This window comes from Juglans microcarpa x Juglans regia, chromosome 5D, assembly GCF_004785595.1.
Source record: "Juglans microcarpa x Juglans regia isolate MS1-56 chromosome 5D, Jm3101_v1.0, whole genome shotgun sequence".
Classification (NCBI taxonomy): domain Eukaryota; kingdom Viridiplantae; phylum Streptophyta; class Magnoliopsida; order Fagales; family Juglandaceae; genus Juglans; species Juglans microcarpa x Juglans regia.
The window spans coordinates 15099864-15115519 of NC_054602.1; the positions used below are offsets into that span (position 1 = coordinate 15099864).

General features: G+C 33.5%; 1 protein-coding gene across 1 annotated transcript; it reads left to right on the plus strand.

The window, feature by feature from the left end:
- Positions 1 to 1353: 1353 nt before the first annotated feature.
- LOC121264568 (probable receptor-like protein kinase At1g30570) lies at positions 1354 to 4880 on the plus strand. The gene has a single exon (XM_041167807.1). The coding sequence runs from the start codon at positions 1990 to 1992 to the stop codon at positions 4504 to 4506; it is 2517 nt and encodes an 838-aa protein (XP_041023741.1). The 5' UTR covers positions 1354 to 1989; the 3' UTR covers positions 4507 to 4880.
- Positions 4881 to 15656: the final 10776 nt, after the last annotated feature.

Consider the following 15656-nt stretch of genomic DNA (forward strand, 5'->3'; position numbering starts at 1 on the left):
AATTTAACCTAAGTTTTATACTCGTTTGAATACAGAATCTCGTCTCATCTTATCATTACAACTTTATTAAATTTTTACATAAAATATAATAAACAATTCAACTTTTTCAAATCTCAAAACAATAATCTAACAATATTTTTTTCAACTTTCAACTAAAATCATCTCAACTTTCATCGAAGCCAATTCAAACCTCTAATGCATGACTAGGATGAATCCCTTTATGCATCGATCTCCTACCCTTCGATCTCCTACTAATATTTATTTGCAATACAAAATCTGCCTTGATAAGAAGTGGATTGAGAATAGAATTGCGATTTATCGAAAAAAATAATAATAACAAACTTTATTACATCAAAATAAGATAAAAATAGTATGGGTTAATGGAAATGATGAATATAAAAATAATTGGGGTACCCTTGATACCGAAGGGGCACAAAAGAAGGTACAGAGTTTTTTTCTAATAATTGGAAAACCAGGGGTAGCTTCGGGATGTCACTATAATAATTGCACTGTTTATCATCTTCCGGACATTGGCATGTGACCCACCTTCCAATTTCTCAAATTCTTGAAGGAAAATGTTATTCGTCCCTTTCTTCCTTAATGGTTATGTATTTAATTTTTTTTATTTTTTACTTTTTACTTAATGATTAGGAAATCATTTTTAATATTTTAGTGTATTTTTTATTTTTTTAAAAATATTTAAATATGTTAAAAAGATATAAAAAGAAAAATAAAAAAATAAAAACACACATTTAACCTAGCGGTTAAATTAAACGGGCTACTCTGAGCATTTAACCGGGCTACTCTGAGCCGTAGAGTAGCCTGACTCATTATGGAAACCTCCATTGCTCTCTTTTAAGATTGAGTTTGAATAGATAGTTCAAATAAGATAAGATGAGATGTTTTGAATAGTAATTGAATAAAATATTATTAGATATAATTTTTTAGTATTATTATTTTTTTTTTATTTGAAAAAATTGAATTATTTTTTATATTTTTTATAAGAATTTGAAAAAATTGTAATAATGAGATAAGGAGATTTGTGTATCCAAACTCAACCAATATATTTATCATCTATTTTTTATCATTCTTGAGTATGCTATTAGATAATAAATTTATAAATAAAATATAATAAATTATTTTTAATTATTTAATATCATATTATAAGATAATGAAATAAAATAATAAAAAAATAATGATAAAAAATTAAAATGATAAATATCATTAATCCTCTCTATCACATCCATAATATAACAGTAATAAAAAAAACCAAAACTTTGAATTGATTTGTATAAAGAATGCCGACTGTTACAACAGTTACGTTTAGAATTCAATAAAAGTACAAACTTTCTGCCAGCTTCTTGGCACTTTTGTAGAAGCACAGGACAAAAGCAAAGATGAAATGAACTTTTCCAATCTGTTTCCAATAAACAACTGTTTTCGTTTCTCTGGGTTTCTCTTATCAGAGATAACCACATCTCACAAGCATCTTCTTTTACTGGATACGTTTCCTGGGTTTTAATCAATCTCACTAGTGAGTTAAATTTGTTGTCTTTGAATCGATTGCATTCCATTGCTACCTTTGTTCTGCCCTCCGAGTCTTGTTCTTTTACTGGTCAGATCTACATGTTAGTAAGATATGTTCTGGAGATTGTTTGATTCAATAAAGACTTGGACATGGGTTTTCTAAATCATTCTTTGTTCAGAGTTCCCACGGTAATGAACGAGGAAATGCAAATACCCAGATGGGTTTGATGAAGGTAACTTGATTTTCTGCTGCACTCTCGAGACACCTAGTTGTTCTATGCATTTTCTTATGCATCCTAGTTGGATTTCAAGGATATGAAGTAGTTATTGTGATTTGGGAACCGCAGTTTTATTCTCTTTGTGTAGATTGTATGTCCTTGAACCTCGGGTGATTGTAGTTATTCCATTAGAATCTTTCCCTCTACCCTGAAAAGAGTATAATATTTTTTAGGAAGAACGGTAATGGAGGTCCGAGTCTTGGGTCTAATGTCTCTGGTAATAATCTGTGTCTTTTTTGCGACTGGAGAAGCTCAATCCAAGTCTGTTCTGATAAATTGTGGCACGAATTCTAGCGTTAATATGGATGGCAGGAGATGGGTTGGTGATTTGGTCCCTGATAGCAACCTCACCCTCAGTTCTCCAGGCATTCCTGCATCCACCGGCAGTTCAACTTTTGGACCACTGTATAGAACTGCTCGGTTTTTCACTGATGGTTTAAATTATACATTTGAAGGAATTCGTGGCAACTATTTTGTTAGGCTCCATTTCTGTCCCTTCTTCTCTGAGACTTATAATGTGAATGAGTCTTCGTTCAGTATCGTGGCAAATGGATTGAAATTGGTGTCAGAATTCAATGTTCCTGGGGAGATATCACACAAGAATTCGTACTTGCAGAGTTCTGGAAGTAATTCAAGTTCGTTCTTTTTTATTAAAGAGTACATATTAGCTATCAATATGGATGTTCTCGTAATAGAGTTCGTTCCAACCAAAGGATCATTCGGGTTCATAAATGCCATTGAGATTGTCCCTGTGGTGAATAAGCTTTTTCCAGACCCAGTCAGTAAAGTGGGTGGAAATGGTGCTAGTCTGAATTTGACTGGAAGGGGCATCCAAACTATGTATAGGTTGAATGTTGGAGGTCCTGAGATTAAATCCAATCAAGACTCAGATCTTTGGAGAACATGGGAAGTGGATTCCAGCTACATGATTACAGCAGATGCTGGTTCAGAGATAGAAAACAGTTCAAGTATCACCTATGCTTCACGGAATGATTCCTCAGTGGCTCCTTTTCTTCTTTATGAAACAGCAAGAATAATGTCCAACACTGAAGTCTTGGAGAAAAGGTTCAATATGTCATGGAAATTTGAAGTCGATCCCGATTTCGATTATTTGATCAGATTTCATTTCTGTGAGCTGATTTATGATTCAGCAAACCAGCGGATGTTCAGAATCTACATAAATAACAGGACTGCGGCAGACAATTTCGATGTTTTTGTGCGAGCAGGAGGGAAGAATAGAGCATATCATCATGATTACATTGATGCTGTGTCATCCAGAACTTATACACTTTGGATTCAACTCGGTCCTGACACAGCAGCTAGTGCTGCAGGAACTGATGCTCTCTTGAACGGGCTGGAGATTTTCAAGCTGAGCCAAAATGAAAATCTTGCTTATGTAGAGTCGTATGATTCTGCTGGGAAGTCAGTGCACAATTCAAAAAATAGAATTCTTTGGGTGGGAATCGGAGCAGGTGGAGCTTCTGTTGTTATTCCTGCAGTGTTAATTGCTTTTGTCTATTATTTCTGCAGAAGCCAGAGAAACAAAATGGCCGATGCCAAAAGCAACTCTCCTGGTTGGCGGCCACTTCATTTGTCTATTTTAAACAGCATTGCTAATGGCAGGGGTTCGGCTGGAAGCCAAAACCCATACGGGTCTATGGCACCTACTAGGGTTGGCAAGAGGTTTACATTAGCAGAGATTCGTGCAGCTACAGATAACTTCGATGAAAATTTAGTAATTGGAGTTGGAGGATTTGGTAAGGTGTACAAAGGAGAGATTGAAGATGGCACCCTTGCAGCAATTAAGCGAGCAAACCCACAATCTGAGCAAGGGCTTGCTGAATTCGAAACGGAGATTGAGATGCTTTCAAAGCTCAGGCATAGGCATTTAGTCTCCATGATTGGGTTTTGTGAAGAACAAAATGAGATGATTTTGGTTTACGAGTATATGTCGAATGGGACACTCAGAAGTCACCTCTTTGGGAGTGACCTCCCAACACTGAGTTGGAAGCAGCGATTAGAAGCATGCATCGGTGCTGCACGGGGACTTCATTACCTTCATACAGGAGCAGAGCGTGGAATAATCCATAGGGATGTTAAGACAACCAACATACTTTTAGATGAAAACTTTGTAGCCAAAATGTCAGATTTCGGGCTGTCAAAAAATGGTCCTGCTTTGGACCACACCCATGTTAGTACTGCAGTCAAAGGAAGCTTTGGATATTTGGACCCTGAGTACTTCAGACGACAGCATTTGACTGAGAAATCGGATGTTTACTCATTTGGAGTAGTATTGTTTGAAGTTGTTTGTGCCCGGGCTGTTATAAATCCAAGCTTGCCTAAAGATCAGATCAATCTCGCTGAGTGGGCAATGAGGTGGCAACGACAGAGATCACTAGAAACCATTATTGACCCACAACTGAATGGAAATTGTTGTCCAGATTCCATGAAGAAGCTTGGGGAGATAGCAGAAAAATGTCTTGCCGATGAGGGAAAGAACCGGCCAACAATGGGGGAAGTTTTATGGCACTTGGAGTACGTCTTGCAACTCCACCAAGCTTGGTTGTCCACCAATAGGGGAGAAAATTCCAGTTCCTTTTCAACTGGTCAGGCTTTGGGGGGTTTAGAAGAGGGAGAAGGAGAAAAGAGGCAAGAACCACCTAGCTCAGATGAAGAAATTGATCTAGACAGCAAAAGGTGAACAAGGAAAAATCTGCAACAAGAGGAATTCTTCCACGACTGGATGTCATAGGGTCTTACAGCCTAAATGATCAGTGAGGACTACATATTTTATTCAATTACATGCTTCATAAGTTCGTTCATATCTATTCCCTTAAATTCAATATGATCTTTATTTCTTCCTGTTATTCATATGTTAGCCTACTAGTGAGGGAGTAAATAAGGAGGGGATCTTCAGTGTTTCAAAAATTGTACACATCTATGCTGCCATGTTGGATTCGGTTTTTTGGTTCATATTTTTGGTATCCTAATTACTTACTTACCCATAAGCAAAACTCTCACTAACATCCTTAGTTGTATTCTCTCAAATCTTAATGATGTTTGTGTTGTGTGCAATTGCTTTGAAAATTTACCATTGAGGGTTGTTCTGTTTTTTTTTTTTTTTTTTTTTATTCTCCTAATATCTGGCTAAGTTGGCTGGTTTCATTGTTTACCCAAAATCATGATTGCATTTATCATGGCAGACGGCATCTCAGATCAGAAAAATTGAGGTGAACATTTTCGTTCATTCTATAACAGAATACTCCAAAATCCAAAATGGCTCTCCCCAACTTGTAGAAAAAAGTATGCATCAGCATTATCATTATGCTATACACAGTTGAGGCACCAAGCTTGTTTAAAAATCATGCAGTCAGTCACGATTAATCCTCGTATAGCTGCACCAAGTTTGTAAATTTACTTTTGTAAGATCTCTTTGTAGACCAAACATTTCTCCGGTTGTGATCTCTCCTAGCTACGCCGAGTTGCTTTGCTTTGTTTGTACATATCTGATTAATCTTGGACAACAGAGACACAAAGCCAGTGATTAAAACAGTGGTTGATTATTGTTCATATTGTCAAACATAATTGCTTATTTTTGAAAAGTCGACGAGATCATTATGTGGTAATCAAAGCATAGATAATAAATTCAAAGCAAGCTTTTTTAATTACAAGAAGCGTGGCCCCCGAGCATCTCCTGGCCAACCTACCTTTGTGACCTACTCGCTAGAAAGAAGAATATGTCATTGCAAGCATTTCTTCTTAAACAATGTGTCCCAGTTCTATATACTCGAACTAATTATTCCTTGGCCTAACCGTTCTATACTAAAAAGTGCCATTGCAAATAACATCTTAAGATTTCGTAGGGATTTTCTTCCCCAAGATTTAGGGTGTAGAGCGGGAGAACATTAGGTACATCGATTACGTTTTATAGCATTTATTATTATTTGCGTGAATTCTTCTCATAATATTACATGAAAAATTTTCTCATCAACTACTATTCACTATGTCACATCTCACACATATAAAAAATACATCCGCACCCTATGAAAAAAAAAAGTTATAGGTGTGGAGTGTAAAAATGAATAATGACTGATACATAAAATTCATCAATATTACGTACTTAAAAAAATGTTGTTACCACTTTATGTCCTCTATCTTTTATTTCAAAATAAAAAATTCGACCAAAACTCAAGAGAATTGGCGTTGGATTGGCTATTCCATTAGTTAGTGGTGGAACCAACAATTTTTCCTGAGGGGAGCCAACTTTTCTATCATGTGATACATTTATATAAAATAAAAAAGAGATTAAAAATTCAGAAAACATAACTATATATAAAACTAGATCTCGATAATTTGATACAAACGCATAAAAATAAAATTCTAAAAATACAACTTAATATACGTTTCAAGTTTATGATTATAATATTTCATAGAATAATATTCATCCATTATTATTTTTGTAATGAAATATTTAGAATTTATTTTTTTCATAAAATCTATCAAGTGATCTTTTAGAAGGCAATCCTTCATTCTAGTGTGTAATCTAGTTTATATTAAGTTTAATCTAGATACTTTCGTGTCACATTAAACATACAATAATATAATTGGGACCTTAAATAAATTTTTTCTTACACAATGAAGTCTAGAGGATGAAACCTCTCAACTATTTTTCATATAGATCATCAATCTCAAATGATTTTTCTTGTATTTTTCCTTTGGATTCCATATTAATGAGTCAAATATTGTATAACAAAAAACTTTGGGATCCATATTAATAGAGAGGCATTACTAGGTATATTGAAATTTTCGAAAATTCTAGAGAATATATGGGGATTATAAATTTGTTGGGGGATCATTCTCTATATTTATAGAATTATAAATGAAATGTAGGGAGATCTTGAAATTTTAAAAAATTTTGAGGGGTCCGCCATGGCCATTAGTCATATTTTGTCTAATATCACACATTTTACTTTTGTTTATTCCACTCAAAACCTAATCTCAAATTGGATTATCTATCTAAACTCTATATAATAATAAAATATTATTCATTTGATATTTTTTTATTTGTTTAATTATTTTTTATATAATTTATTTTTTGTAAATAATGATTTATTTTTTATATAATTTATTTTTTCCAAGAGCAATTAATAGAATAATTGTAGATAGTTGTGAAAATGCCACTTGTGTATTCATTAACAATATGCACTTAACAATTCGTAACGAGTATTTCAAATAAGAATGCACTCAAATTAAAGAGATGAGATGAAAGTTAAAAGTTAAATAAAATATTTTTATAATATAATTTTTATTTTAGAATTTGAAAAAATTAAATTGATTATTGTATTCTATATGAGAGATTGAAAAAATTGTAAAGATTAGATAAAATAAAATGAGATGAGATGAGATGAGATGAGATGAGATGTATAACCAAATGAGATCTAATAAAATAATTTCATTATACATTCACCTTTACTGTTCAAAAGGGCCTCCTTAAGTTTGGAATCCATGGATTCACTTCTTCCACACCCGTCATTCACAACATTGCATCAGTTTTGGATTGACTCAGTTGATGAACCTACGTAGTTACTATTTGAAGAATGAGTTGAGATGAGATAAGTTGAAATAAAAGTTAAAAATTAAATAAAATATTATTATTGTTTTAAAATTCAAAAAAGTTGAATTGTTTATTATATTTTATGTGGAAACTTGATAAAGTTGTAATAATAAGATGAAATGAAATGAAACACTTCTTCTATTCAAAACAGCCTAATGAAAGTAATTAACTTTGGAAAATGATTTACACAACATTTTTTACAACACTTTACACAACTATGTTTTAAATAAGGGTATTTTTGTTAAACATCTTATAAAAGTAACATAATTTTATAAAAATACCCTCATTTTATAATATTATTGTACAATGTATTGTGTGTATATCATTACTCATTAACTTTTTGGCCAAAAAAGGAAAAAAAATCCTAATGTTAATCTTACGGACGAAAGCATCCTGTTGCAAATTCTCTAATGATACACATATAGTATAGTTCCACATGTTGGGTAAATTTGTATTTATTATAACACGTGCAGGTTTGACTGTATTTATGTGTATTTTTAAAGCCACTAAAATTCGATCACATCCATATTTTCATGGTCACAATCCACAATATAATCACAAATAAAACCACAATATAAACACAAATGAAACATGTCCATGACTCCTTCTAGCACAAACAACACAATATTCCAGTAATTAATCAACCATATTCCCGTCCTTCGAGCACTATACAATACAACCCATAACATATTCTAGCATAAACATCTTGTAGCATTTTAAAAAAGAGAAGTATTATAGCCACAAAGAGATCCTGTAAAAATAAACTCACAAACTAACATGATTTCATATGATACATTATATTTATTTACATTAAAAGTAATTTTACAATCTAACGTACCACATTAAATTATACAAATTTGTGAATTTATTATTGTAAGATCTCTTTTGGGTAAAGTATTTCTCTTTCAAAAAATCATATCAACAAACATGCTAGTTCCACAAAACACAGTATTCCACATTTGAAAAACCATATTCCAACCCATAACAAATTCCAACACAATACAATACAGCCCATAACAGATTCCACCACAATACAACATCTCCCAACACTTCGTGACAGTCTCAAAAAAATAAAAATACTGTTTAACAGCCCACGCATCAATTTAGGCCCAACTTTACAGCCCAAAAAAGCAAAAAAACCACAACAAAATGTGAGCAATAGTTGTTGCCCGACCCAAAATATGTCACAATACAACCTAATATTTGTCACATACTTGCTGCCTAACCATATGTATTTCCAGTGGTTGGGTAGCTACTAAAATAAAATTAAAAAAATGTTTTAAATCTATATTAATTTTAATAACAAAAATCTAAAAAAGTGTTAACAAACAACTATACACCTCTAAAAGATTGAGATAGAGATGCAAATGTAGATATAAATGAAGACATATTCTTTGAAGTCTTGAAAATTTCCTTCTAAAGATTTTGAAAATACTCTTGTTGTATTGTATTCATGCTAGCTAAATCTAATTTTATAATCTTCATATCAATCTTCTTTTTCTTAAGTGCAAGTAATTCGCTTCTTTCGTTCTCTGTCTTGCTATTTGCTTGTCTTCTCTCCATCATGCACATGGTTCTGTCACCGGTCATGCGAGTTTAAGGCGTCATTAAATTCAGTCTCTGAGGTTTCTCTGTCTTTCCTCTTTCTCAACCTTCTTGCTTAGAGATCTCTCAACAATGACCTCGACGTTGTCATCCATATTGTTGTCTCCTAGTAGAGTTGAGTCCTCAATAGCTTAACGTTTTCTAGGAGGTTTTCTCCTCGTTTACAACGTCAATATATGTTACTGCCATTTTGATTAGTGTCTCGATAGACACCGGCAATGCTTCATGGTATAGTTGGCCTTCTCGATCTCTTTGTACATGATTTTGGCATTCACAATCTAAAAAGGTCAAGTAAGAATGTAAATATATAAATGATCAGCCCAAACAATTAAAAAATTAAAGAACAAACAAAATTTATACATTGTCTTGCTCCATAGCACCATTTGAATGCAATGATTCTACTTAGACTACAGCAATACAAAACTAATTATTACATTTTTATATTCATTATAATATTAAAAAATTCTCACACATTTGTGTAGATTTTTTATCAGTCTCTCGTATAACATCAATATTAATGTTGACCTAAACATATAAAAGGAGATTGTCCACCTTTATAGTGAAAAACACCACATCAGAATTTCTTAGTGGGTGACCTTTTTTACCTTTGAGCTGTTATGCTTGGAGCACAACATTATCATGTATGTTATCAATTGGAGTTTTGTTAATACATTGTCCACCACTTTGTAAAAGAGGAGTGAAGAATAGATTTTCATCAAATGGTGTGTCCATCCTTGAAGAAAGTATACTTTTAAGGAATCAAACAACTTGAATACCGACCTAACATTACAGCAAAATAGCCATGCAACTTGACAAACAACTTAAATGTACAGACAATCTATTAAATATACAAACAACCAATTAGCATGCACAAACAACCATAACCACAAAGCATTCATATACATATATTAAAAAATTCAGTTACATGCACAACTCAAACTGTCCAGCAAGATATAAAACGTCAAAGATTTAAGGATTCTAGATCAATGTAAAACTATATTATGTTTGAGAAATTGTGACAGATTGTAATATTTTGTTATTATTCTTTGATATTCCATTGGTTGATATAGTTGAAGTGCTTGTAGAAGTTTGCATTCTTATTTTGACTATTTGCCTCCCTTTTTTTTATTTGTATTGTTTCTATTTATGTTTCTAATAAAAGGTATCAAGCATTGTCACCTTCAGCTCTTCAAAAAAATCATGTACTTGTTTGATTTTTAAAGGCATTTGGAAGGTATTGTGTATATTTGTTTGTCCTTATTTTCCTGTCCTTTTTTAAAGTAGGAGGGGGGAATTGAATGTCAAATTTCTTCTATAGGTGCTTTTAGAGACTTGCAAAGACGTGTTTGTGTTATGTCCATGCTATGCAACACTTTCGATTTTTCTTTTTTATGAAGCAAAAGAAAAAACAAATTGTAATGGCGTGCCAAATGGCACACTGTGTAAATAAAGACTTGCAATGTAGATATCAATAATTACTTGTGTGTCACTATAAGTTTATATAACTGGATTCTTTCTAGTATTCATTTGTTCCTTTGGGTTGTAAAACTGGTAGAAGTATAGTTATCCATTGTCAAAGGTGAATCCATCTTGTATTGTTGCTAGCTTCTAGTGCCCAATATACACTTGGATCTAGAGTCAAAGAAAGAAACAGAGGAAGATTTAAGCTTTTGCGGCCTTTTTAGAACTTTGGGTTTGCAAGTAATAGAGTTCATTATGGCCATCCGTGTAGATATTTTCTAGGAATTTTCAACATCTATTTTATTTTATTCTTGGAACTTAACATTTTTAATGAATTCTTTATATTTAAACTTAGCATGGTTTACCATAATAAATACATAATGTCAATTTTCTTATAGTTTAAGTTCTTTTGTAATTTTCTAATTTTTTACATTTGTTGTCATAGACGAGAAAATTGTGGTGACTTCATTCTTATAATGTAACTTGATATAAGAAAAATGAGAAAAGCTTGGGGCCGGATGAGTTTAAAAGAGGTTTTCGCACCAACCAATGGTAATGTGCCACGTAGGCACGCCAAAAAAACACATGTTGAACCCATGTCCACCCGATCTCACGCTTTTCCTCCGAATCTCTCTCCCTCCCCCATCCCCATCATCTGCACGCAAGCTTCTCATTTCTGAAAAAACCCTCTTTCTCTCCACTCGATTATACCCACTGATCAATATCAATTCTTCTGTAAATGGATCGATCAGAGAAACCCAAAACACTAATCATTCTCTTTGTTTATTTATTAGAACTACTGTGGCTTACACCAAACATCCCCATATGGTAGTCAATTCTAAAACAACTAAAGAACAAACAGACAAAACTAAAGCAAATACTAACAATACAAAAAAAAAAAAAAAATACAATCTTGACAACAACTCAATTCGCTTTCAGGATTTGGTCGTCTTTTCCTTGAGAATCTTCTTCTTGTTTTTATTATTCACTTTGTTCCTTCCATTTTCATCTACATACGTGTGTTCTCGAGGTGAACATACAATGTGATGGATGTAAGCAGAAAGTGAAGAAACTCCTTCAAAGAATTGAAGGTGCTACTTTGTTTTCATCTTCTCAGTTTTTTATTACATGTACTTCTCTTCCTCTTAATGTTTACTCAGTGTGTACTGCATTGCCTACTCAATGCACATATATTTTCCTTTTGTGTACAATTCTAGTTTGGTTGTCCAAAAATGATGGACGATAAATTATAAAATTGAATATCATGGGTCTTGAAGCCTTGAAGAATCAGCAGAAATTTCCTGCTTTCAACTCTAAAGAAGATGATGACTATTCTGATGAAGAGGAAGGGGATGATGAAGAGGATGAACTACGCTTTATTAGGGAGAAAGCTAATGAACTTGGTCTTCTCGGGCAACAGGTAATTGATGTAAATAATGCAAAGAAATGTGTTGGAGTTATTGAGGTTGCTTCCAACAATGGGAAAATTGACAATGTTGTAAATGGGATGCTGGAAATGAGAAGCTTGGCTGCAGATGATGAGGGTGGGGGAGGGAGAGAGATTCGGAAGAAAAGAGGGGATCGTGTGGATGCGGGTTCAGGGTATGTTTTCTTAGAGTGCCTACATGGTACATTACCATTGGCTGGTGCAAAAACCTCTTTTAAACCCATCCGGCCCTAAACATTTCTAAAAATGTATATATATATATATATATATATATATATATATATATATATATATATAGGGAAAAAACTAAAGGTCGTGAGCTAGCACTTTGTTTAGAGAGACACTCACAACCACAATCACAAACCACAATAAAAACCACAAACCACATTCTCACAATCACAAACCACAATATAACTACAAAACCGAATTAAACACATCTTAAAGAAACACATTTCAAATTTTATAGAACTAAGCACATCTTGAAGAAACCCTAAAATTCAAAATACCTTGTGATGCCCCCAACCGCCTCTTGGGATGGAACAAAGACTTAGAATGTCAAAATATGTAACACAATGTTACATACCCCTGTTCATGAAAGTTAATATACAATGCATGCTATAAATACATCTAGCATTATACAATAACTGCAGCGAAATAAGGTGACTATATAAAACTTATGCCCGCATAAACTAAAACATCTCACTTTCATTCATAACCATCATTACTTCAAATCATAAGGTAGCATAATCTTAGTACAATATTCTTGTTAAGAAGTTTCCATGGCTAACTCAACTACTTCATGCGTTCTAAAGCATGAAGTGTTAGGGTTATAAACATCAAGATGAGGTCCAATATTTTGTCGAGGTTGGGCTCATCTTCAATCAATCGAATCCACTGGTCCATCTTCATCAAGTCTTGACACAACTTCTATCATTCCGAGTGGAATGATAGTAGGTTCACAAAGGGTAAGATTTACTTGAAATCTCAGTAAGTTAGACAACCAACGTGCACAAGAATAAATTATTTATGATAAATGATAAATATGAAATACATGTGATGAAGAAAAAGAATCAGTATATGTCTTCCATCCAAATTTTTCAATATTTTCATAAAACTGAGATACACATTTTCTTACAAAGAACACTTCAACTGTCAAAAACATAATTTTATCATAACGTTTTATCATTATTAGCAATTTTCATTTAATCATAACATTAATATCATAACGTATGGTATCATCACAGTTCTCCATATACACTGTGAGTATGCGCTGGTGACTATAGTATAACTCATGTTAAAACTACGTTATCTGCAGACTCATTCCCAATGCATTGGTAACATAATATAACATCATAACATGAACAACCACCAGCCTTAAGTGTCATAACATTTGATTTCACTCCAGCGTTCTTTAAAAAAATCCATTCAAAACTCATTGACTGTTCTTCATCAACTCAGGGGTTACCACTCTATTTTTACTCAATCCAGAGTGGATATAGGAGTTTTGCTAGGATAATTCATCATCCTAGCCTTTGGAATCGTGACAAGAATAATTTTTATGCTATGCTTGAAACATATAGTTCATGACATGTGCATATGTAGCAATTTTTCATATAAAAATGACATTTATATGCAATATGCTAAAAATAGTGAAAGTGTCACATGTCATGTAGGCAAATATTTAAGTACTCAATATATCATATAACATGATGTTTCATACTTAAAATGATAATTATAATATGAAAGTGACATTGATAATTATAATATGAAAGTGACATTTATCAATAAATCATAAAAACTTATTAAGGTGTAAGTTAGAGGCTAATTTACAAGCTGCTTGAGTTTGAAAAAATCGTAGCAACTGTAATCAAAGTTGTACTAAGTTAAGATTTGGACTACTACAGAAGATGTTCATAATCAAAATGTTTCAAAAATAGATATTCGCAAAAATACTCCTAAACTTCCAAAAATTATCACTAAGGCCTTAATTTTTCATTATTTGCAAATGAATTCCAAATTTAACCAAACTTCATAGACCTCATATCTTCCATATTCTAAAACCATCTATGCTTTTGGAATTCTAAAAATCAAAGTCAAACTAGTCCAAATATACTCAACCCAAGGCATGCACTCTAGTTGATGCTCTCAACACAAGAACTCTTAACAATCTTCACAAGAACACTCAGTTTCCACTCATTTGCACTCTAAGGGGAGAAGAGCTCTCAAGAATTCAAGATAAGTTTGAAGAAGATGTATGGAGGAAATGAGAGAGTAGAGGCGGTTTTTATAGTGCTCAAGAGGGGAGGGGACGCCAACCATGGTTCATGGTGATTGGGTGGAGTGGGCGGTGGTGAAGGAGTTTGAATTTTCCAACTTGGTTGCATCATCTTGTGCAAGTGAATAGCGATCCAAATCAAATGATGCTCTTCATTTTCAGGTGCTGCCATGCAAGGAAAGGATTCAAGTGCCATCATGGTGCATCATTCGAAGAACAAAAATGAAAAAAAGTTTATGACCTCAAGCATAGTAACCATCGGGTTCAAGGCTAGAATCCTTGGACAATGTTTCATTTTTTTCTTGCATCATCTTTGTTTTATCTCTGTGGCTAATTTGTGTAAGTACCATGACACTTATTGAAGACTTTTTCAGGTGTTAGAAGGTAGATGGTTGGCTGCCATATGATGATGAAGTGGCAGCTCAAAGAAGAGGGTGAAATTGAGGTGGTTGACGAGTAGTGTTTTCCATAAAAAACCAATCGGTTTTGGCTCTATTTGGAGTGGCTTTGAGTCAAAGTTCACCATGATGACTGGAGGGGCTCTTAGGGATTTGAGGAGAAGGGAGGTGGCGTCTGGTGGTGGCTCAGCCATGAGTAGAAGTGCAACCAAAACACAAGTCATATGGTTTCCATCCAACTAGCATTTAGGTGCATTCAGTTTGGGGTTTTTGGTTTGGTTCTTGGAACCAATTTTTTCCACCACTAGGTTTGCCTTGAGAATGGTATTTTAAGGGGTTGAAATACAATAATGCCCTTGAGAAAAAAGGTACAAAAAAGTTTGGGTTAGGGGCTATTTAGTACATTGCACACAGGGGCACATATATGTGCCGATTGGTGTGGATTTAGGGTTTTGACATGTCGTTTCCCTTAATGACATGTGTGGAGATTTATCTAGAGTTCTAATATGATCTAAGAATGATAAAATGAAATAATAAAACAAGAAAATTTCAGACAAAAAAGGTGAGAAATAATTAAAAAGAAAATTAAACTTAAAATATGGTTTAAAGATTACTAATCATGGATAAGTTGATCAATGCTCTTTACCCAAGTTCAAAACTTAATTTTGGGTCCAAAGAATTCCTTTAGGGGCGTGGGGCACAATGTGGGCTTAAGGAAACCAATGGTATGGTGTATGTGGGCTTCAATTAGAAGTGTGAAAATGCAAAACAAGACTTTGGGCCTTGTTGGACTTAAAAATGCCATGAGAGTGAGTTGCATGGTTCATGGGCTTTGGGTGTGGGTTAATGGGAGGTTTTGGGTCCAAATTTTTAAGAGGTCATGAGAAGCCTCAAGATCCACAACAAAAGGGCTTAAAAGGCTTGCCTTAATGTAAATGAGTTTTGGGTCAAAGCTAACACCAAGTTAGGCCCAAAAAACTTTATGTCTTCCTCACACTTGGGCCAAGTTTTTCTAAATCTAACCCACCAAGACTTAAACTTTTGTAAGGCT

Coding starts and splice junctions, on each gene's coding strand:
- LOC121264568 (XM_041167807.1), top strand. CDS start 1,990: ATGGAGGTCCGAGTCTTGGGTCTAATGTCTCTGGTAATAATCTGTGTC.